Source organism: Trachurus trachurus (assembly GCF_905171665.1).
Source record: "Trachurus trachurus genome assembly, chromosome: 11".
Lineage (NCBI taxonomy): Eukaryota > Metazoa > Chordata > Actinopteri > Carangiformes > Carangidae > Trachurus > Trachurus trachurus.
In genome coordinates this window covers 18,778,535-18,801,341 of record NC_139904.1, presented here as the reverse complement: position 1 = coordinate 18,801,341, position 22,807 = coordinate 18,778,535, and the positions used below count along the sequence as shown (strand labels likewise).

At 38.9% G+C, this 22,807-nt stretch overlaps 1 protein-coding gene across 1 annotated transcript; it reads right to left on the bottom strand.

The window, feature by feature from the left end:
* Positions 1 to 6,674: 6,674 nt before the first annotated feature.
* On the bottom strand, positions 6,675 to 21,336 carry LOC310993214 (receptor-type tyrosine-protein phosphatase H-like; the record flags this gene model as incomplete). Its single annotated transcript, XM_083981529.1, has 18 exons — positions 6,675 to 6,994; positions 7,759 to 7,894; positions 8,526 to 8,686; positions 8,843 to 8,965; positions 9,224 to 9,358; positions 9,507 to 9,583; positions 9,710 to 9,800; positions 9,947 to 10,028; positions 10,190 to 10,237; positions 10,341 to 10,434; positions 10,643 to 10,915; positions 12,154 to 12,408; positions 14,025 to 14,279; positions 15,085 to 15,342; positions 16,624 to 16,881; positions 17,775 to 18,032; positions 19,015 to 19,269; positions 21,330 to 21,336. 18 exons carry the CDS (start codon positions 21,334 to 21,336, stop codon positions 6,860 to 6,862), a joined length of 2,901 nt encoding a protein of 966 aa, XP_083837655.1. The 3' UTR covers positions 6,675 to 6,859.
* Positions 21,337 to 22,807: the final 1,471 nt, after the last annotated feature.

The following is a 22,807-nucleotide window of genomic DNA, read 5'->3' as shown; positions in this document are numbered from 1 at the left end:
AATTAAGTTTATTGAGCATTAATGCAAATAATTCCTTTGAAAAAATAATTATTGGTGAACAGTAAAATAAAATGGCAATTTGCACGGCGATCGGGGACAGTAGCCAATATGGATATGGAGATACTGTCAGCAGATCCCTCCCCTCCCCACTAGGAGGCAGCAACACGCTGGAAGTTGTCTTGTGGACCGGAAATCAGTTTCGGGAAGTTCAAAAACGACTTCTGGCCGTCTATGCTTCTAGCACTACACCACATCCATGCACAACACTGGTCGAGAGCGGAGAAGAGTGTGCGAAAAGAAGAAGAGCTTCCTATAGGTGAGTGGTCAAGGTTACGTTATTGAAATGCTGCTTTTTCCTGCAATGTTTGTTCATTTAATTGTCATCAATCCGTTTGCAAAATGCCGACGATATGCTTGATATGCTAGCTATGGCTTGCCTGCCCTGCTAGCTCGCTAGCTATGGCTTGCCTGCTAGTACAAGCATCATTGCAAAAATGATTTGTTTGTTTGTGAAATATGGCATGCTCAGCCAAAAGTAAGGTTTAAATGAGACTTTACACAGTAGCACATACAATAGCAGATTTTCTTGAGTCATATGATGCATAATACTTACTACCTGAAAATATAAGCCCAAAATTGATTAAAATATAGCTAGCAGCACTATTTCCAGTGTCTATTTGATTTCATAAACTCCCAGTTACAGACTTGTAAGGGTCACATTTTCCTTACCTAAAGGAACAGTCCCTGAATTCAACTTTGAAAAGCGTTTCCTTAAGTAATTCCATGTTTTTCACAATGTTGATAATTTGTATGATATTATACAGATTGCAAAACTGTCTCATATTGGAGGAAAGGATTTGAAGACCTGCACGAACAAAATCATGGACAGGTATGATTACACATAGAAGTTTAATATCTGTAGAACAGACAACATAGGCTAATAGTGGGTGGTTACAAGTTATATAAGTTTACTGTTAACAATTGTCTTCATTTTTTATCTGTTGCAGACTCTTCATGAACAGCATCATGACACAATTTAATATGTTGGAGGTGGGAAGCAAAAGAAGAGGGCCTTCACACAGACTGCCTTCTACTCTGTGGTCACAGGTAAATAGAAAACTGTCTGCTAGTTATTTGGAAATTGCTTCATGTTAAACATGTGTGACTGACATGACATTAACAAACAACAATTTGTCTGGACTGTACTAGGTAATCTCTGTAATACTGACAATTATGAAACTTAATTGGTGTTGTTTCATGAAAGGGAACCATAATACAGTTATAGTCAGGCTTTATTTATTAATTTATTAATCTTCACAGACTTACTGCGCAGTGCAAGTTTTGTCCAGCGCAGTGCAGCACGCGCTTGGTTTGCAGTTTGGTAGACAGAGGTGTGCAGAGATGGGTGTGGCGGCGCAGCAGGGGGAGGAGTCACATTCAGCTTGGCGCAGTGACAGTTTCGTGCCAAAGAGCAACGCCGACGGTGCGCTGAATGCTTGCCAACTAAAATCAGGTCTACTCTCAGCGCAAGGTAGTGCAGTGGTAGTTTGGCTGACAGGCGCAGAGTGCACACGTCACCAAGACCTCACAGGCAGGTTTCCACAGATTCAGGCACATTTTAATGCAATTGCAATTGTCACTATTCAATGCAATCATCTTAATCAGCACATACATCTATATCTATATAGATTGTCCCATCACATCTGATGTCAGATCAAAGGCAGTTGGCATGTGTAATGGAACTCAACCTGCCTGATTTAACACAGATTAAAACGTGATGCAAAATAACAAGTTAACATCTCTCTCAGCCAACCACAAACAGCATCAGAGAGTGAATATATATTCGGCATTGCTCATCTCCGGAAAAAAAGAGAGAGAGACGCTCTGCGATGCGTCCTTTACGCACAGCTACTTCTGGTTTCATCCCCATTACTATTTTTTTATGTTGATGTGATCTGTGCACAGTGGTTACAGGGGTTTAAAGGAGCATTATCGCAAATACAGCAGTAATAGCATAAAATAAGCTGAAATATGCAAAAGATTGGTCGGGGGAGCCATAAATAAATTTACAAAGAAAATAGCAAACAGTGTAGTGTCCGTGGGGCAAATGCAGAATTTGTCTATGTTATGATCCAAGCCGGCCCGGCACTTGCTGCGTTTAATTGCACTCGGAACGCGGAAAACCAAACTCCGAATCGCAAAAATTCAATAGAAAATTGTAATGTAGCAGTGTTACTGTGCGTTCACACCAAAAGCTTCCAAAGCGTCAAAAACGCCGGAAGTCAATTTATTTTCAATGAGCGCCCGGCGACACCGAGCGTCCAAAGCGTCAACAGGCGTTGCCGCGCTTCCAGAGCGTCCAAAGCTTCCAAAGCGTCCAAAGCGTCACCAGATGAAAAGTTGAGCCAGGTTTAACTTTAGGGTAATTAGCTATGACGCGGTCAAACGGCAACCGGCGGCAGCCTGTCAGAATAGAGATATCCGTCGGTTGCCTGTTTTTTTCTTTTTTTGTATTTCGGCTCCCCAATGACCAGCGCGATCGAACTTTGACGTCAGTCACCAGACGAGCGGCCAAAGCGGCTGAAAATATTTGCAGTTTTGGGAGCTGTCTTGTCTGACGCCCCCCCTCGAGCGTTTTTGACGCTTTGGAAGCTTTTGGTGTGAACGCACAGTTAGGCTGCTTACAGTCACTGAATCGCTCGGTAGAACACTTCTCTCCACGCCCCTGTGTCTTTCTTCAGCTGTCCTCTCAGCGTTATTAACGTGTTGACACAAAAATGATTTTAACGGCACATTAACGCGGGCCACTCTGTAGTTTTGGAAAACAGAGAGGCTGCTCCTCTCCAGACATGTGTATGCGTCTGTGTGTGTGAGTTACTACAGTTACGGCGACGCTCCTGTCCCCCGGATATTTCTGCAGTTGGATTTACATGATCTGGTCTGAGACATGAAACTCATGGACTGAGGAGTCGTCCACTGCGGTCTGCACGTACTCCGTCGTGCATTTGTAGGAGGAAGTTGTAGCTGTTGTTGTGGTTGTGCGCGACGTAGAGCTGCCGTGTCGACTAGGGAGTTTTTTTTTTCCTTTCCCCAATCGCACGGTGAGGGGGGGGGGGCATATTTTTTCTCCTCATGTCCTACACTAGAGAACTTGTTCTTCTTATCACCAAACGAGGCTGCTCTCTCTCTGACAACTGATTGCACTTGTTTATATCTGATATGCTCCGCCACTGGCTCCATCTAGTCTCGTCCATGTCGAAATGACAAAATTGCAGTGCGCATCACTCGTGGCGCATTTAAAGGTGAGGAGAGGAGCTCATTTGATTGGTGAAGAACGGACTCGCACCCTCTCCTTTGCCATTTGCGCCGGTAGGAGTAGAGGGACGGGAGGAGTGCCTGTGCCGAGCTGCGCCGTGCACCAAACTTGTAAAGTGCTCCTAGACACACCCCGTTGGCGCGACTGCGCCTGGTTTATGAAACTAGAGCCCCAAGTCTCAAATGGGTGGTGACCAATGCCCATTAGTCAAGTCCTTTGAAACCATGTACCTTTTGTTATTGGATAGTATCTCTGTGACATCACGTAAAACAATGGGCAACCACACTTGCAATTTCTCTTCATTTATTTTATTGCTTTGTTTGCAGAAGCTGTACGAAAGTCCTTTAAGGATGCCACAGATGACCTCATTGCCTCAGCAACGGGGCTACATTTTAAGCAGGCCCCAGCTCGCAGCGGTGGAGGGGGCTACAAGAGTGTGTAGTTGTTTGTCTTTTTGTTAACAGTTTCAGGGTGTTCTTTTCAAATTTCTAATGTTTTTAACCCTCCTGTTCTGTTCTGACTCAAATTGACCCAATCTGTTCACTTCCTCCATCCTTGGTTCTTTCCTTCCTTCCCTTCATCCTTCCTTCTTCCTTCTTCTTGATCCACTTGTTCCCTCCCTCCATGTTTTGTATTTTCTGTTTTGTAAAGGAATTAAAAATATTTATATTGCACTTTCATATGTTTGTGATGGTTGGAATTTGTTTTAAAAATGTAGGTTGATTGAGATTACAGTAGGATAGTTTGGTTAATGTTCCCATCAAGAGATATATTTATATCCAGTGGTAAAATAAGCATGACATTAGTGTTACTGAAACCTATTTAAAAGACCAAAAAAACACATAATGTGAATAGATTGTCATAACATACTGCAACTACATCAAGGTAAGGATCACAGGTTAAATTTGGTCATGATGCATTTTGACAACTTTAATGTCCTTTTTAATATAGGGTTCTTGTTAATAATTTGATAGATTGTAATTACATGACTTAAATATCTAGATTTATTAGAATATCCATGTAATAGTATGTTTAATTGATGTCTAGATTTTGTAATGGGCTTTAAATATGGTATAAAAGTAAACGTCTAAAATTAGTCTATAAATAGACGTTCATTAGCAGTTATTTAAACGTCTAAGGTTAGACAAGACGTATACATTTGGTATAAAAATAGACGTCTGGCAAACGTCTAAATTTAGACGTCTATAAATAGACGTCTATTAGCGGTTATTTAAACGTCTATGATTAGACAAGATGTCTAGACGTAGTCGTCTTTTAGACGTCTTTTAGACGGCTAGTATAAACTTAGACGTCTAAAAAACTTTCACTTTTATACCAGTGGTAGACCGATTTTAGCCTAGACGTCTAGGTACCATTTAGACGTCTATTAGACGTCTTTTAGACCGGAAAATGCTCGGTGGGAAGTCTTGTCTGGCTCACACTCCAGAACAGAAGGTGGCGGTAATGCACCAAAAGCTGGATGCCAACCGCCGTAAAACTAAAAGAAGAAGAAGAGAAGAAGAGTCCTCACCGGCTGATTTGCTGCAGGCTGGTGAGGAGGATTGTGTGAGGGCACTGCCGACCTTGTTAGGTGCCGTTCCTGTGTGTTAAACTGCACAACAAGTGCCCAGCGCATATAACCTACTGAAACACGGAGCAGGTTGGGCTCCTGGGTAGGAATGAGCTGGTGAACAGGAGTTACAGGAGGGAAGCGAGCCAACAAGGGTCGGTCAGATCAGTGTGTGTGCACCCTGTGACAGTCGTATGGTGCATGAGGAACAGCTGTGCATGGCCTGACTGCTGTTCCTTTTTCCTCTTCTTTGTGGTTTGGTTGATGTGTTCAGTTGAGCAGCTACCGCGGAGCGGGATTGCGCTCCTTGATGGTCTCGTGTTAAGATACACAGAGCGGAGCTGTTCAGCTGAGCCGTCATTTATTTTGTTTGTTTGTTTTTGTTTTGTTTGTTTTACCACTCTCCCAGTCCCACCTATTGACCATGTTAAACAGTCGGCTTCCATCTCCAAGTGTGCTCAGTCTGCCTTAACTCGAGGGGCTTAGGGGTTTGCTGTGTATACCGGCAGGAGTTGCATTTGAGCGTGTGCAGTGTTTGGTTGCTCTATAGAGGTGCTGTGTTATAGTAACTGCCAGGTGCGTGTGTGTAATGTTATAAATCACTGTGTCTATCCCCTCTCTCACTCGCAGTAAGCCCGAGGGAGCCAGGCCGGCTGTATCCTGATCATTAGAGGAGATGTTTTAATCATTATTGCTCCTTTTACATGTGCCAATAAATAAATAGATTTGAATATAACTTTTGTATAAATAAAGAAACAAGTGTTGTTTTAAAACTTTATACTGGAGTTCTGGCTCATCTTTTGAACCAAGGGTAACACTAGTAAATATTTCTAAAACCATGATTTTAGTTTAATAAAAAAATAAAAAAATGTCTATTTTACATTTTTTTCCGCATTGCTAAAATACTATCCTGTTGTGTAAATCAATTGCTCAGTTGTCTAAGCTAATTCACTGAATTGAACATCCTTACCAATACACCATACCTAAAAACACTTGGAGATCTCAGTCATTCCTTTTGCAAAACTAAAACACATTCTCATACAATAAAACATAATTGTCAGTGTGATGCATGATAATCACAAAGGGCAAAACATAAACCCAAGTAAAACACGTGTCATCCAATAAACACAATGACTCAAAATTGATCACACTTGTTTCTCTTTATGTGACAACCAATATAAGCCCCAAATCAGAGTGCAAGAATACGAAGAGTGGTCATTTCTGGTGCATTGAAAGACAATTATGGGAGGCAGGCCAAAGAGTCCCACCAATCATGAGTAGATTATCTGTCCAGTGCACCATAATCCTGAGATTTAGACAAGCAAACGGATGCAGTCTATTTTACTGGATTGTTTTATCATTGAAACTACCATTACACTTTAAGTGTAAAAATATAGCATGTGGTGTTGATGAAGTGCTGTGGCCTGACCCAGCCCAAAGATAAGATGAAGCTCAATGACTGCGTGACCAATTGTGTGCAGTCTTTTGATTTTTCCCCCCTTAGCTTTCATTCAAGATGGAACATTTTGTTTTTCCACATGTACCTGTTACCATAGTTTATGGTTGATGAATGAGGAGTAAATGCTGAATCCACTGAGTTGTCTTTTTTTCTCTTAACATTTGGAGATGCAAAATCCATATGCCATACTGTAATGTGATCAATAAACATTTCTCCATGAGCCACATGCCCTGAACACTGTGTTTTCCTTTTATCTTTAATAATAAATGTCATTTGTAAAGATTCTGTGATCATCTGCAGTGTGATCCCCTTACATGATAACAATGATAATAGAAACATTAATTACAATATAATCATAATACAAATTTGACAGATTGTAGGGAAATAAATGTATAAAAAAAACATGAATGAATCCTGAAGTGTGCTATGTATATTCAGTTAAAACATTTTATGAATATCCATATTTACAAATCTTGATGTATGTTGATTTCAGAATTATACTTGCATGATGAGTTTAGGCATTTGTCTTCTGCTGATGAATCTCTTGGATTTCAATGGTATTGGCATATAAAATTTCTGGACTCTCATATATGTTCTCTTCTTGCTTCAGATGGTCCATGATACACTGGTGCAGGAAAACATACTGGGACTGAAAATAAATTAAAGGAGAATTCTGGTCATTTTCTAAATAACACTCTACAGCTCTAGGTCCTCGAGTGCTATCATAGGAAAACACCCGAGAAAAATATGTGCAACCAGGACCTAGCTCTCCTCCTGCTAGCTGCGCAACATTGCAGTTAAACAAGGAAGTAATTGGGGCAGAACTTTAACACCATGACTTTGGCCTCTATAATGCTCAAAATATCACTACACATGCTTTGCAACATCCACCAGTTCCTTACCACACAACACTGACTGTGCATAATCTGTTAATATGAGAGAGCAGTGCTACATGTGTGTTTTACCTTCACTGATATGGCATTCCCGAGCTCGACAGTTGACTAGTAAGGTCATGTGTAAGCATGTTTAGTTATATTTTGAGCATAATAGAGGCCAAAGTCACAGTTTTAAAGTTTTGCCTCCATTACTTCTGTTTAACTGCAATGTTGCGCAGCTAGCAGGAGGAGAGCTAGGTATGTCCGGTCCGCACATATTTTTCTCGGGTGTTTTCCTATGGTAGCACTCTGGGACCTAGAACTGTAGGTAAACACTGTAATCTATGTTAATCTCTTATTTGCCACATGATGGTATAATTTGCATGTTTACCAGACTCAGAGCTTCCCAATCTTAAACTTAAAAAAAACTTAAATTCTTAAACAGCAAGCTTTTGTGTTTGTACTTATAACTCAGTGTCATAAACAATGCAAATAGCTCAATTTTACCTCATACACAATGCAAATAGCTCAGTTTTACCTCTGATCGCACCATGTATGGTCGACTCAGCCTCATCTTGTGCACAACAGCTTTGATGCCCACTTCTCTTTTTTTGTCGAGCTGCTGAAGCAGCACATCCAGGGCAATGATAATACCTGTCCTCCCCTCTCCGGCACTAAGAGACAGAGAAGTAACACAGATAAAATAAAATAAAAAGTCATCATGAAGTAGTGCTGCAGGTTTCCATATCGGTCATTCATTTCACATAGAAATCTTCAACGACTGACCCTCAAACAGCTTAAAGCAGAAGTAAGCGGAATATTTGCGTTAATATAGGCTAAGTCTTAAGTAGTTATATCTTCCGACGGCAATCACTTACATAGAGTGTTTGGTCCGAAACACGGGTCTGTCAGTCACTCTGCTCTGCTCTGAGGCGAGGAGAAAACGTCTTGTATAGGCTACTTCCTTGTATCCTACAAGCTTTATCCAATGAGGAGAGAGAACGGCATGAAGGGCTGTGTGTGCAGCCAAGGGATGCGCGTGAATGTGGTGACGTAGGGACGAGGACCAATAGATCCATGACGAGGGCGGGGGCTGCTAACTCCATCGGCAGACAAAAAGTTAGCCAAAACGACCGGATCGCTTACTTCTGCTTTAACTGCTTATGTACATCTAACAACATCAACAACAACATCAGGAAACAGAACAAGAATTTTAATTTTAATGGTTGTCATAACTTGTCAAATGGAAGTGTCCAACAAATGGTATAGTTATTGTCCAGAAAGACAGAAGCATGTATTCTGTACCTGCAGTGAACCACGGTTGGTGCTCCATCCCCCTCTGTGTCTATGTGGCGCCTCACCAGCTCTGAGAACTGGATCAGGACGTCGGTTCCTTGTGGGACTCCGTGGTCAGGCCAGGCGGTGAAGTGGAAATGTTTCACCGTGAGCTCTTCAGACGTGCTTGTCTGTTGAGAGGTTTCACATGGACAAATACAAAAACTGTAGGTCAATGTCATGAACCAATAAACTGCCCGGTTAAGTTTTTTTTTTTTTTTGCTCAGAGATGAGTTAATACTATCTAACCTATTTATTCACACTAAAATATTAAAGATGTTGATTACATTTTTCACACTGAACTCCCTCAATGTCCAGTTGGGCTCCTGCTGCTCAGATTTCATGGTGATCAGTAAGTTTCCATGAGAGCAAGGGTCGCTGTCTGGAGGCCAGTATCGTTCACACTTGGTCTGGAGACAAAACACACATTAGAAAAACAAAATTAGATTCTTGAAGTTGTTTAGTTGAGACAACAGAACAAAAAGTGGCGATGAACAACGGTCTAAGCGTTTCTTTGTGGTGACCCTCATGAACCACACTGGAACAGTAGTTCAAAGTAATTACACGATAAGGAAGTTGTTACCACGAAAGTCATTGATTTCGCAACCGCTCGTAAAATTTGAGGTCAGCACGTAGGATGTGAGAATAAAACATTTCTGAATACTAACCTGTCCTTCTTCAACACAGTTGGTTACCATGACGATGCCTTTCACTCTTTGCTCCCAAATCATCCTCCAGAAGTCACTAAAGGTGGAGGGCAAAGGACCCTGAGTAGCAATGTACTCGCTCTCTCCATTGTAGCCCTGAGAAGCCGTTGTTAAAGTAAATATGTTTAGATCTGAGCATAGTTCAACCTTATCAAACCTGACCTATTTTTGATTTTCACAAGCTATATAGTAATTAGAGAACAATATTTACTGTACAAGATGATTGTCAGTGATCAAATAATACCTGCATGTAACTGGCATTAATGTAGTCAGAGGTCTCATTGGGATTTGATGTGCTTAGCTTCACTCGACACCAGTCGTCTAGGATGATAAAACAGAAGATGTAGGCTACAGTAGGCTATGATGTACAGCCACATCAGAATGACTCCTTGGACCTGGACCGTTTAATGTATTTCTATAACTCATGACATCAGAAGACAAGCTTACATGGCAGGACATTGTCGAAACGATTCCTGGCTTTGTTCTCAGGCTGAGTCGCTGCTTTACACGTCTGCTTAGTGCCAACAGAGGCCAAGCTCTGCATGAAGTTGGCAGATAACACAACATGCAATATAATGTGTCATGGAAAATAAATAAAACAGTCAACTTAACAGACTTTTACACACTTTTACAGTCATATGCAAAATAAACAGGAAGAGAATTAAGAGGAAGATGTTTTTATACCTCATATTCTTCTCTGACTCCTCTATGGTCATCCACACTTAACTGGTGGAAGTGGTCTGGAAATGTTGCTACAGAAATTGCTCTAAGACAAATGTAAAATGCATGTCACATTACATAAAATTACTGATGTGTAGACATTTTACCAGATAGAGACTGACACTAATCATATAGTGATTTTTTTTCATTTGAGGTAAACAACTGATTCTATCCCAAATGGGATTCAGGGTCTAAACCTTGACGTACTTGCTCATTTCATCAGCTTGTTTGAATCCAACAATGAATGTTTTCTTTCTGTTGTGGGAAAGAATCAAAGAGAAGTTCACTGCCTGACAGTAACCTATATGACTGAGCCTGACAGTATAAGTTGTTGTGTTGACACTGAGGTGGCACCAACCTGATTAAATTTGTTTTTTTGAGCAAAATGAAGACAGCCAGGCCGATCAGAATAAAAAACAGCAGCACACCAATTACTGACCCAGCAATGACTCCTGCAGAGAGTAAAATTTGGCTAAAATCAACAAAAACTCAACGCAGCAGAAAAGTTCCTATCTACGCACAGATCACAGTCTAATTTTCTTTATTTTGCCACCAGGTTGAATTTTATGATGGTAGAAAAGGCTACCAATTCAAAGAACCTGAACAAGAGAGTCATATTACCAATGCCAATTTAAAAAGTAGTATTTTTACTCGACTCACCTCTCGGATCAGTATAGCACAAAAAAACATACGGTGCAGAGCGCCTTATGGTCCCTGGACCCAGGCTCACTGAACCTATGGAGACTTCATACGTCTTAGCAGGTTGGAATCCAGGTATTTTGATCTGATCTCCCCCGTTTTCAGATACTGTGTAAGTTTGCCCGGTCACATTCACCTCCACTTCAGCCCACTCGCCTTCCAGTTTATCCCAGACAACATTGATGGCATAGCCACCATTCGAGTACTCACAGAAAGCATTTACATCTGCAGGAACTGAATGAAACAAGTGGAAAGAGTCACAAACAACAACATATAACAGACTCTAAATATATGACTTTATATATTTGTAGACATACAGATTTGATTTAATTGACTTGTCATTTTAGAATATGCCCCATATAACACATTAAATTTGTGTTTACTTTTTTATAGATAAATTGATGAAGCACTTAATTACAAAACCAATAAATAAATTAATAATAGGCTAATCATTAGTTGCATCCCATATAATGTTGGACTACTTCTAAAACTAAAAAGATTGAATACAACTGCAGACAAAGCTTCAATAACTTGTGTTTTACAGAGTAGGCTCTTTGTAGGCTCTTTGTAAATGTAAATGTGGAATAAGATATTATTGATACGGAAAAACATTATCTACTGACAATAATTTGTCATCTGATTAGACAGCCTGTACATACTTGTTATAATGAAGTCTTCATAAGCAGTGCTATTGAGTCCAGAGAATGTTGTGATCACACTGAATGGATACTCTGTCCCAGGCTCGAGTTTGAGCTTGACTGAATGTGTGTGGTTTGCAGCTGGGGGAACCGTTATGGTGCTCCCATTAATATGAAGCATGTATCCCCAGTTTTCATTCACATTGTCCCATGTCAGGGTTACGCTTGTGGTTGAACGTTCAGCCACAGTGACTGAAGAGACCTTTGGAGGAACTGATGGAAAGAAAGACACACATAAATCTTTGCACTGTGACTATATAACAACATTAATGATAATAATGACAAACATGATAATAAGACATACGATAACCAGAAGAACACTTTGCATGTCAATGGGTAAAAGATAGTTCAAATTGTTGTCACTAACCACTTACAGCTTCAAACGTCTATCCAGTGCTGCTGTCTGAGTCTCTCAAACGAAGAGAGTGAAACTAAATAGTGAAGAGACCTCATGCTCTACTGGGGTCCCTGGTTGAGATTCTGTGATATTTTCCTCCTTTATTTTATTATTGCTCTCATACTGTAGGATCTACCTTGCACCACATCAAACCTATTACTCTCAGCTTGGTTCAACAACATCACATCCATAACATTGTCAGGTTGTTGTTTTTTAAACAAATGAACAGTCTGGTTCAGTTAATTATTTTATCAGCAACAGCCAAAAATATCACAGTAACATCGCTCTGTTAGTGAGAAACTTGATGTTAGATGTTGGTACAGAGCTCTGGTCTGCCTCTTGTTTTACAGCTGTATAAAAAGAAAATACTCTCTTACCAGTTGATGCAATGAGGCTGACTCCAGTGCTGTTGATGTGATCAAACACAGTCAGGAGAGTGAAGGTGTATGTTGTTCCACTTGTGAGTCCTGAGATTGTGTGTCTCACAGGATTTTGTCCCTCTGATGCAGTGACTGTTTCCTCTTTGTCATTGAACTGAAGTATATAGTTGGGGATGTTGTCCACTTTTGTCCACTCCAGAGTTATGCTGGTCTCATTTTGGGTCACTGCTTGAAACCTTTCAGCATTAGGTGCTGGGATCAAAAAGGAAGAGAGGAAAGTTTAACAAAATGTGGATGTTAAAATGTTTTTTGAAGAAGAAACAAACTACTCATTTCCATATTCAGGCTTCTTGTATGAAGGGTTATAAGGAGTTTGCATGCAAAAGAGACGATTTGAAAGAAACTGTGGCAAATAGATTTTCAACACGGATACTGATATTACAACAAAACTTTATCTTCTTCATCCAATAAACAGGAGTGATGAATTAAAAGAAAATTGTAAAGTTAAAAATTATTCAAAAATGACAAATAGGCCACACTTAATCATGAGTCGATCTAGAACTGGCAAACCGTGTTTCAATTACTTTGCCACCAACCACTAACAGCTTCAAATGTCTATCCAGTGCTGCTGAGTCTCTCAAACACAGTGAAGAGTGAAACTAAATACTGTCCCAGCTGAAAGTGAGACCGCAAACTTTACTGACGTATCTTAATAGGCTAATTCATATCTTCCTTCTCTATACAACCATTGCTCTCATATTGTAGCATTTATCCTGAGATGTTGTTAACGTTGTCCTACATCAGACCTTTAGTGCTCTCAGTTTGGTTCAACAGCATCACATCCTTATTGTCAGGAACTAAGATCACTGAGTGGACAATATCATCACTGGGTTGTCAGGAGCTGTTTTTGATCAAATAAACGGTTTGATTCAGTTAATTATTTGATCAGCAAAATCCAAAAATATCACAGTAACATCGCTCTGTTACTGAGAAACTTGATGTTTGATGTTGGTACAGAGCTCTGGTCTGCCTCTTGTTTCACAGCTGTATAAAAAGAAAATACTCTCTTACCAGTTGATGCAGTGAGGCTGACTCCAGTGCTGTTGATACCTTCATGCACAGTCAAGAGAGTGAAGGTGTATGTTGTTGTACTTGTGAGTCCTGAGATTGTGTGTCTCATAGGATTTTGTCCCTCTGCTGCAGTGACTGTTTCCTCTCTGTTATTGAACTTAAGTATATATTTGGTGATGTTGTCCACTCTATACCACTCCAGAGTTATACTGGTCTCACTTTGGGTCACTGCTTGAAACCCTTCAGCATTACGAGGAGCTGGGATCAAAAAGGAAGAGAGGAAAGTTTAACAAGATGTTGATGTTAAAATCTTTTTTTTTTTTTTTTTTTTTTTTTTTTTTGAAGAAGAAGAAGAAGAAGAAGAAGAAGAAGAAGAAGAAGAAGAAGAAGAAGAAATGACAAACTATTAATGTCAATATTCAGGCTTCTTGTATAAAGGGTTATAAGGAGTTTGCATATAAAAGATATGATTTGCAGAATCTGTGGCAATTGGATTTTTAACAGTGATACTGATATTACAAATCCTACATCAGACCTATAGTGCTCTCAGTTTGGTTCAACAACATCACATCTTTGTCAGGAACTAAGATCACTGAGTGGACAATATTATCACTGGGTTGTCAGGAGCTGTTTTTGATCAAATAAACGGTTTGATTCAGTTAATTATTTTATCAGCAACAGCCAAAAATATCACAGTAACATCCCTCTGTTACTGAGAAACTTGATGTTAGATGTTGGTACAGAGCTCTGGTCTGTCTCTTTTTTTACAGCTGTATAAAAATAAAATACTCTCTTACCAGTTGATGCATCGATGCTGACTCCAGTGCTTCTGATGTTATCAAACACAGTCAAGAGAGTGAAGGTGTATGTTGTTGCACTTGTGAGTCCTGAGATTTGTCTCACAGGATCTTGTTCCTCTGCTGCAGTGATCGTTTCCACTCTGTCATTGAACTTAAGTATATAGTTGGGGATGTTTTCCACTTTTGTCCACTCCAGAGTTATACTGGTCTCATTTTGGGTCACTGCTTGAAACCTTTCAGGATTACGAGGAGCTGGGATCAAAAAGGAAGAGAGGAAGGTTTAACAAGATGTTGATGTTCAAAAGAATTTATGAAGAACTGATAAACAAGCTATACATTTCAATATTCAGGCTTCTTGTATAAATGGTTATAAGGAGTTTGCCTATAAAATAGACGATTTGCAGAAATTGTGCCAATTTGATTGATACTGATGTTTCAATAAATCCTCATCTTCTTCTGCCAATGAACAGGAGTGGTTTGCTAAAAGAATATGGTAACATAATACTAAAAATTATATGAAAATTACAAGTAGGCTATACTTAATCATCGAGTTTATCTAGAATCTGCAAACCATGTTTCAATTACTTTGCCACCTTCCACCATCTATCCAGTGCTGCTGAGTCTCTCAAACACAGTGAAGAGAGTGAAACTAAATACTGTCCCAGCTGTAAGTGAAGAGACTTAAAACTCTACTGACGTCTCTTAATAAGATTAATTGATTCCTTCTCTATACAACCATGGATCTTGTATCTAAGCATTAGATGTTGTTAACTTTGTTGTCCTCGATCAGACCTATAGTGCTCTCAGTTTGGTTCAACAACATCACATCCTTATTGTCAGGAACTAAGATCACTGAGTGGACAATATCATCACTGGGTTGTCAGGAGCTGTTTTTGATCAAATAAACGGTTTGATGCAGTTAATTATTTTATCAGCAACAGCCAAAAATATCACAGTAACATCCCTCTGTTACTGAGAAACTTGATGTTAGATGTTGGTACAGAGCTCTGGTCTGTCTCTTTTTTTACAGCTGTATAAAAATAAAATACTCTCTTACCAGTTGATGCATCGATGCTGACTCCAGTGCTGTTGATGTGATGAAACACAGTCAGGAGAGTGAAGGTGTATGTTGTTGCACTTATGAGTCCTGAGATTGTGTGTCTCACAGGATCTTGTTCCTCTGCTGCAGTGATCGTTTCCACTCTGTCATTGAACTTAAGTATATAGTTGGGGATGTTTTCCACTTTTGTCCACTCCAGAGTTATACTGGTCTCATTTTGGGTCACTGCTTGAAACCTTTCAGGATTACGAGGAGCTGGGATCAAAAAGGAAGAGAGGAAGGTTTAACAAGATGTTGATGTTCAAAAGAATTTATGAAGAACTGATAAACAAGTGTAATGGGAAATTTTGGTGTAACCCATTGTATGCTTTACAAGGGTTGTATAACCATGTTAACTAAGTGAACTTCCTTTCACTTTGTGGAAAGTGGTACTCAGCTAATCCTTTCCTTTTACCTGTGTGACATACACCAGACACAAAATCACTGAATCCACACAGAGCAGGTTAAAGGTCAGACCGGTGCTCTGTGTTAATTTACAAGGGGAGTTGTGTCCTGGCGGTGAAGCCAGGCACAGCTATCACAGCCATATATTTTGTCTGTTGTTCAAATGTGTTTTGGGAACTATAAAGATAGCGCCCGGGTGAGCCTCTTCAGCTCACTCACTCACTGACTGTACTCCTGTGCAGTTGTGTTGTGTGACTCCATTCATGAATGCCTTTTATTAAAACTCAAGAAAGACAGCTGACGTGTCCAGTTATACTTTTTTAAATACTTTGGTGAAGGAACAACATTTTTTGCCACCACACAAGCTATACATTTCAATATTCAGGCTTCTTGTATAAATGGTTATAAGGAGTTTGCCTATAAAATAGACGATTTGCAGAAATTGTGCCAATTTGATTGATACTGATGTTTCAATAAATCCTCATCTTCTTCTGCCAATGAACAGGAGTGGTTTGCTAAAAGAATATGGTAACATAATACTAAAAATTATATGAAAATTACAAGTAGGCTATACTTAATCACCGAGTTTATCTAGAATCTGCAAACCATGTTTCAATTACTTTGCCACCTTCCACCATCTATCCAGTGCTGCTGAGTCTCTCAAACACAGTGAAGAGAGTGAAACTAAATACTGTCCCAGCTGTAAGTGAAGAGACTTAAAACTCTACTGACGTCTCTTAATAAGATTAATTGATTCCTTCTCTATACAACCATGGATCTTGTATCTAAGCATTAGATGTTGTTAACTTTGTTGTCCTACATCAGACCTATAGTGCTCTCAGTTTGGTTCAACAGCATCACATCCTTATTGTCAAGAACTAAGATCACTGAGTGGACAATATCATCACTGGGTTGTCAGGAGCTGTTTTTGATCAAATAAACGGTTTGATGCAGTTAATTATTTGATCAGCAAAATCCAAAAATATCACAGTAACATCCCTCTGTTACTGAGAAACTTGATGTTAGATGTTGGTACAGAGCTCTGGTCTGTCTCTTTTTTTACAGCTGTATAAAAAGAAAATACTCTCTTACCAGTTGATGCAGTGAGGTTGACTCCAGTGCTGTTGATACCTTCAAACACAGTCAAGAGAGTGAAGGTGTATGTTGTTGTACTTGTGAGTCCTGAGATTGTGTGTCTCACAGGATTTTGTCCCTCTGGTGCAGTGACTGTTTCCTCTCTGTTATTGAACTTAAGTATATAGTTGGGGATGTTTTCCACTTTTGTCCACTCCAGAGTTATACTGGTCTCATTTTGGGTCACTGCTTGAAACCTTTCAGGATTACGAGGAGCTGGGATCAAAAAGGAAGAGAGGAAAGTTTAACAAGATGTTGATGTTCAAAAGAATTTATGAAGAAATTATAAACAAGCTATTAATTTCAATATTCAGGCTCGTTGTATAAAGGATTATAAGGGGTTTGCACGATTTACAGAAATTGTGCCAATTTGATTGACACTGATGTTTCAACAAATCCTCATCTTCTTCTGCCAATGAACAGGAGTGATTTCCTAAAAGAATATGTTAACATAATACAAAAAAAATGTATGAAAATTACAAGTAGGCCATACTTAATCATCGAGTTGATCTAGAATCTTTACTTGTAATTGTTTTTCTGTTTCTATTTTTCTATGTGTGTAAAGCACCTTGTGTTGCATTTCCGTGTATGAAAGGTGCTCTATAAATAAAGATTGATTGAACCATGTTTCAATTACTTTGCCACCTTCCACCGTCTATCCAGTGCTGCTGAGTCTCTCAAACACAGTGAAGAGAGTGAAACTAAATACTGTCCCAGCTGTAAGTGAAGAGACTTAAAACTCTACTGACGTCTCTTAATAAGATTAATTGATTCCTTCTCTATACAACCATGGATCTTGTATCTAAGCATTAGATGTTGTTAACTTTGTTGTCCTACATCAGACCTATAGTGCTCTCAGTTTGGTTCAACAGCATCACATCCTTATTGTCAGGAACTAAGATCACTGAGTGGACAATATCATCACTGGGTTGTCAGGAGCTGTTTTTGATCAAATAAATGGTTTGATGCAGTTAATTATTTTATCAGCAACAGCCAAAAATATCACAGTAACATCGCTCTGTTAGTGAGAAACTTGATGTTAGATGTTGGTACAGAGCTCTGGTCTGCCTCTTGTTTTACAGCTGTATAAAAAGAAAATACTCTCTTACCAGTTGATGCAATGAGGCTGACTCCAGTGCTGTTGATGTGACCAAACACAGTCAAGAGATTGAAGGTGTATGTTGTTGCACTTGTGAGTCCTGAGATTGTGTGTCTCACAGGATCTTGTCCCTCTGCTGCAGTGACTGTTTCCTCTCTGTCATTGAACTTCAGTATATAGTTGAGGATGTTGTCCACTTTTGTCCACTCCAGAGTTATACTGGTCTCATTTTGGGTCACTGCTTGAAACCCTTCAGCATTAGGAGGAGCTGGGATCAGAAAGGAAGAGAGGAAAGTTGATGTTATTTTTTTGTTTTTATTTTTTATGAAGAAATAATAAACTATTAATGTCAATATTCATGCTTCTTGTGTAAAGCATTATAAGGAGTTTACACACAAAAGAGACGATTTGCAGAAACGGTGGCAATTTGATTTTCAACAGTGATATTGATATCAACAAATCCTCATATTCTTTATTGACTGTCTGAAAGGAGTGATTTTCTAAAAGACTACGGTAACATAATGTTAAAAACAATATGAAAATTAGGCTATACTTAATCATGATTCGATCTAGAATTTGTAAACCATGGTTCAATTACTTTACTTTATTTTCTATTTTTTCTAATCTTTATTGTAAGCACTTTGAGACTTGTTCTTCAGGTGAAAATGCGCTCTATAAATACAATTTATTATTATTATTATTATTATTATTATTATTATTATTATTATTATTATTATTATTATTATTATTATTATTATTACTTTGCCACCAACCACTTACAGCTTCAAATGTCTATCAGTGCTGCTGAGTCTCTCAAACACAGTGAAGAGTGAAACTCAATACTGTCCCAGCTGTAAGTGAAGAGACCTCAAACTCTACTGATGTCCGTTGATAAGATTGATTTATATCTTCCTTCTCTATACCTTTGCTCTCATATTGTAGCATTTATTCTGAGGTGCTGTTAACCTTGTCCTACATCAGACCTATAGTTCTCTCAGTTTGATTCAACAACATCACATCCTTATTGTCAGGAACTAAGATCACTGAGTGGACAATATCATCACTGGGTTGTCAGGGGCTTTTTTTTAAATCAAATAAACGGTTCGATTCAGTTAATTATTTTATCAGCAACAGCCAAAAATATCACAGTAACATCCCTCTGTTACTGAGAAACTTGATGTTAGATGTTGGTACAGAGCTCTGGTCTGCCTCTTGTTTTACAGCTGTTAAAAAAGAAAATACTCTCTTACCCGTTGATGCAGTGACGTTGACTCCAGTGTTGTTGATACCTTCAAACACAGTCAAGAGACTGAAGGTGTATGTTGTTGCACTTGTGAGTCCTGAGATTGTGTGTTCCACATTTTGTCCCTCTGGTGCAGTGACTGTTTCCTCTCTGTCATTGAACTTAAGTATATAGTTGGTGATGTTGTCCACTTTTGTCCACTCCAGAGTTATACTGGTCTCATTTTGGGTCACTGCTTGAAACCCTTCAGCATTAGGAGGAGCTGGGATCAGAAAGGAAGAGAGGAAGTTTCAACAAAATTATTATTATTATTATTTTAAGAAATTATAAACAAAGCATTAATGTCAATGTTCAGGCTCCTTTTCTAAAGGATTATAAGGAGTTTGCATATAAGAGAAAATAATGTCCGTCTTTCGTAGGTTTCCTGTTGCATCATCAGTAATTAATACCAGTAACTTTATAAACAGGACCAATTTGTTACAGGAATATCAAAATATAACAATAATCATGACCTGACATGATAATTAGAAGGACAGATTTTGTACATCACAACCAAAGTGTGTGGAGACACTGAGTGGAAATTATATCAAATTGCTTAAAATTGATATAATGTATTGCTGATATTACAAATTCCATCTTGCTCATCAGATGAATAAGACAAAATCACACCATACCACAATACCATATGATCATTGCAAATGCAGCTAAACTTGACAATCTGTTTAGATTACAATCTGCAGTATGATATGTGACAATACAAACATGTCAACCACAACAATTAAAGAGTGAGATGGATACTTACGACCTGTTTGTAGTGCTGGAGGTGGTGTTGTTCTGGAATCAGTGACATCCTAAAAACAGAAAAAAGTTTGTTAGGGGACAGAGAGAAGGACCCACACTCAAATAAAATATCAAGTCCAGATGTGTGACCTACATCTGACAGTGAAATCTACACAGAGCCTGAACCTCTCTGAGTAAATTTAAGTTGTGTTTTTTTCCCCTCTGGGATACCTATACTATCTATATCATAGAATACAACACTACTGTCTAGGTGTGATCTATTGTACTCCACCTTTAATAGACACAAAAATAAACATCACAAACTGTGCTACAAACTTTCTGAGACAAACTAATGACACAAATTTGCAGAAACCTTGTTGAGGCAGTGCAGAACACCAAAGGCAAATTATAGGTGCTGCACAGCAATGGACTCGGGGCCTCAATTTTAGGCAAAATCAGGCAATTTGAAAGTTACAAAGTTGTTGCCCATATGGTTGATTTGTTATGAATTTTCAAAGTTTTGAAATTTAAAGGCGAGCTGTAATGCCACCATCAGGACTATTGTCTTGTGTTTCCAGTTGAGGACATCTGGCATTTCGATGTGTCTTCATCACCCTAGCTGAGGCTTGAAATCACAACCAAGAACCCGATCCCAAGTTGTCGTGGCAGATTTCAAAAATTGTAAAAATGTCTCATCAAAAATCTGATAATACATAAAATGCATCTTGACCACATGGAAATGTTGGTGATTTGTTTTTAATGAGAAGTTGTTTTGCTTAAAATGCCACTGTTCTTGCTCTCTAGCAAGTTTGGTGTCATATAGGTGTAATAATTTTTACAGAATTTGAAGAAAAAAACAAAAATAGATTGATGGACTTCATAATTTGTAGCCTGCGTTAAAGCAGCCAAAAGTTTCAGCAGTGGGGCTACATTTTGGTGAAAGCTGTTGTCAAAACTGTAGCATATACCATTGGTTTTGGTAGAAATACCAAATCACCCCTCACAATTTCCATTGTAAGAAGAAGAACATTGAGGAAAACAATAGGACAAATAAAGGTGTAGAAATTCAATAAGGCAAATAAAGGTGTGAAATTCTTATCTTGCTTTTTGTACCTCTACTTCCTTATCAACAACAATCATAACGGACAAAACATGCTAACAAAAGTCCCAACTTGATTTAGACACTACTTATCAATTGCATTAAAAAAATGACAAAATAAAACAAAAAAACACATAATATCTCTCTATCTTGTACTGTACCACACATGCACACTAAGTTATAAGTGCTACTCCTACATGCTACTCTGAATGCACTTTCTTCTATTTTATTCCTCTTAAATTTATCAATTTGTAGCTTACATGCACAGTGCACCTACATGCTGGCCTCGGGGTCACAGTGATATTGTTTTAATACGTTCCTGTTAAGGAGATGTCGGATACAATATTTTGCCTATGGGGATAAATAAAGGATCTCTATCCATGTATGACTCATCTTTCACCATCTGGAAAAGTCCACCAATCTCAGTCTTTTTTTGAATTTACTCTTCATCCTGACACTTTTTAATGTTAACTACATTACAATTCATGTCATTCATACATATAATGAAGTTAATAATTAAATATAATAACAACAATAATAAATAATATTAAAGTTGCACCAGCCCATGACTATCAAAGTAGAAAGTTAAAAAAAAAAAAAAAAACTTACCCAGAGAAGACTCAGAAAGACATACAGCATCAAGTGGTTTGAGGTTGTTTTAAAAGATAAAGGCTTCATCATCGTTATGGTTTGTTAAGCTAAACACATACTATAAACTTGTTAAAGGATGAACTTAGGTTTCTAACTTCAGTGTGCAAAGGATTTCTTCCAGCCTGAGCTGATGTAGTCCAATGTCCACTGTACTCCAGTGGTGTTGACTTTTATTTCTTAACTATTTCCTCCTTTCATATCATCGGTTCTTTCCCATTTTCACAAATGATTAGGTTTATATTAGGTAAATAGCTGCCTCCCCCTTTTAGACCTTGCATACAGGGAGAGGCCTTTGTAATGTTCCTGTTGCAGTATTAATTTGTGTTGCCTGTACTTTCTTCTGGTACAAACACTTCTCTGTAGCAGCCTCTACTGGCAGTCTGGTGGAAACAGATCTTCTTACTAACCTTGATGAAAAGGCTAGACTGCAGTAAGGGCTATGAAGTCTCCTCTGTATGACTACCAGTACCTGCAATTAAAGCAGAGGACTCTGCACTTGAATAACTCCACAGACCACGTTTAAAAGATTGATTTTAGCATGTGTGCATATCACGTATATATTGATTGATCTCCATTTTGACCACAAACTTAAAGCAGATATCAGTGGAATGTTTTTGTTAATATAAGTCCTAAATAGTCCTATTTTCCGTCAGCAATCACTTACATGAAGTATTTCAGCCTAAACACGAGTCTCTCCGTCACTCTGCTCTGCTGTAACCCGAGGAGAAAATTTTCCTTGTGGGATACAAGTGTTATCCAATGAGGAGAGAGAACGTCATGAAGGGCTGTGTGTGCAGCCAAGGGATGCGCGTGAATGTGGTGACGTAGCACGAGGACCAATTGATGCCTGACAAGGGCGGGGGCTGCTAACTCATGGTGCGTTCAAAGAAACTCGTACTTTGTGTTTTTCCTTCCTGTGAAGTCATACCAGTTCGATCTGGTACGAGTTCACGGGTCGGAAGTTACGAGTGGCCGTTATAGGGAACTTTCACAGACAACAGGATGGTAAAAACACGAGCTACGGGTTACCTGGAACGCTACCAAGTCGTAGTTGTGACTTGAAGCTGTAACTTACGGTTTCAAAAGCCTGCCTTGAACGCAGCATTAGCCGAAACGGCCGTGAAGCTGATATCTGCTTTAACGTAATAATCCCTTTGGCAAACATTTATATGCAAATACCCTTTATTATGCCATGTAACGAAAACATAATGTAGGAACACAAAGTGCCCTGACTTGAAAAAAAAAAAAAATCCAGTCAACAACACAGCAA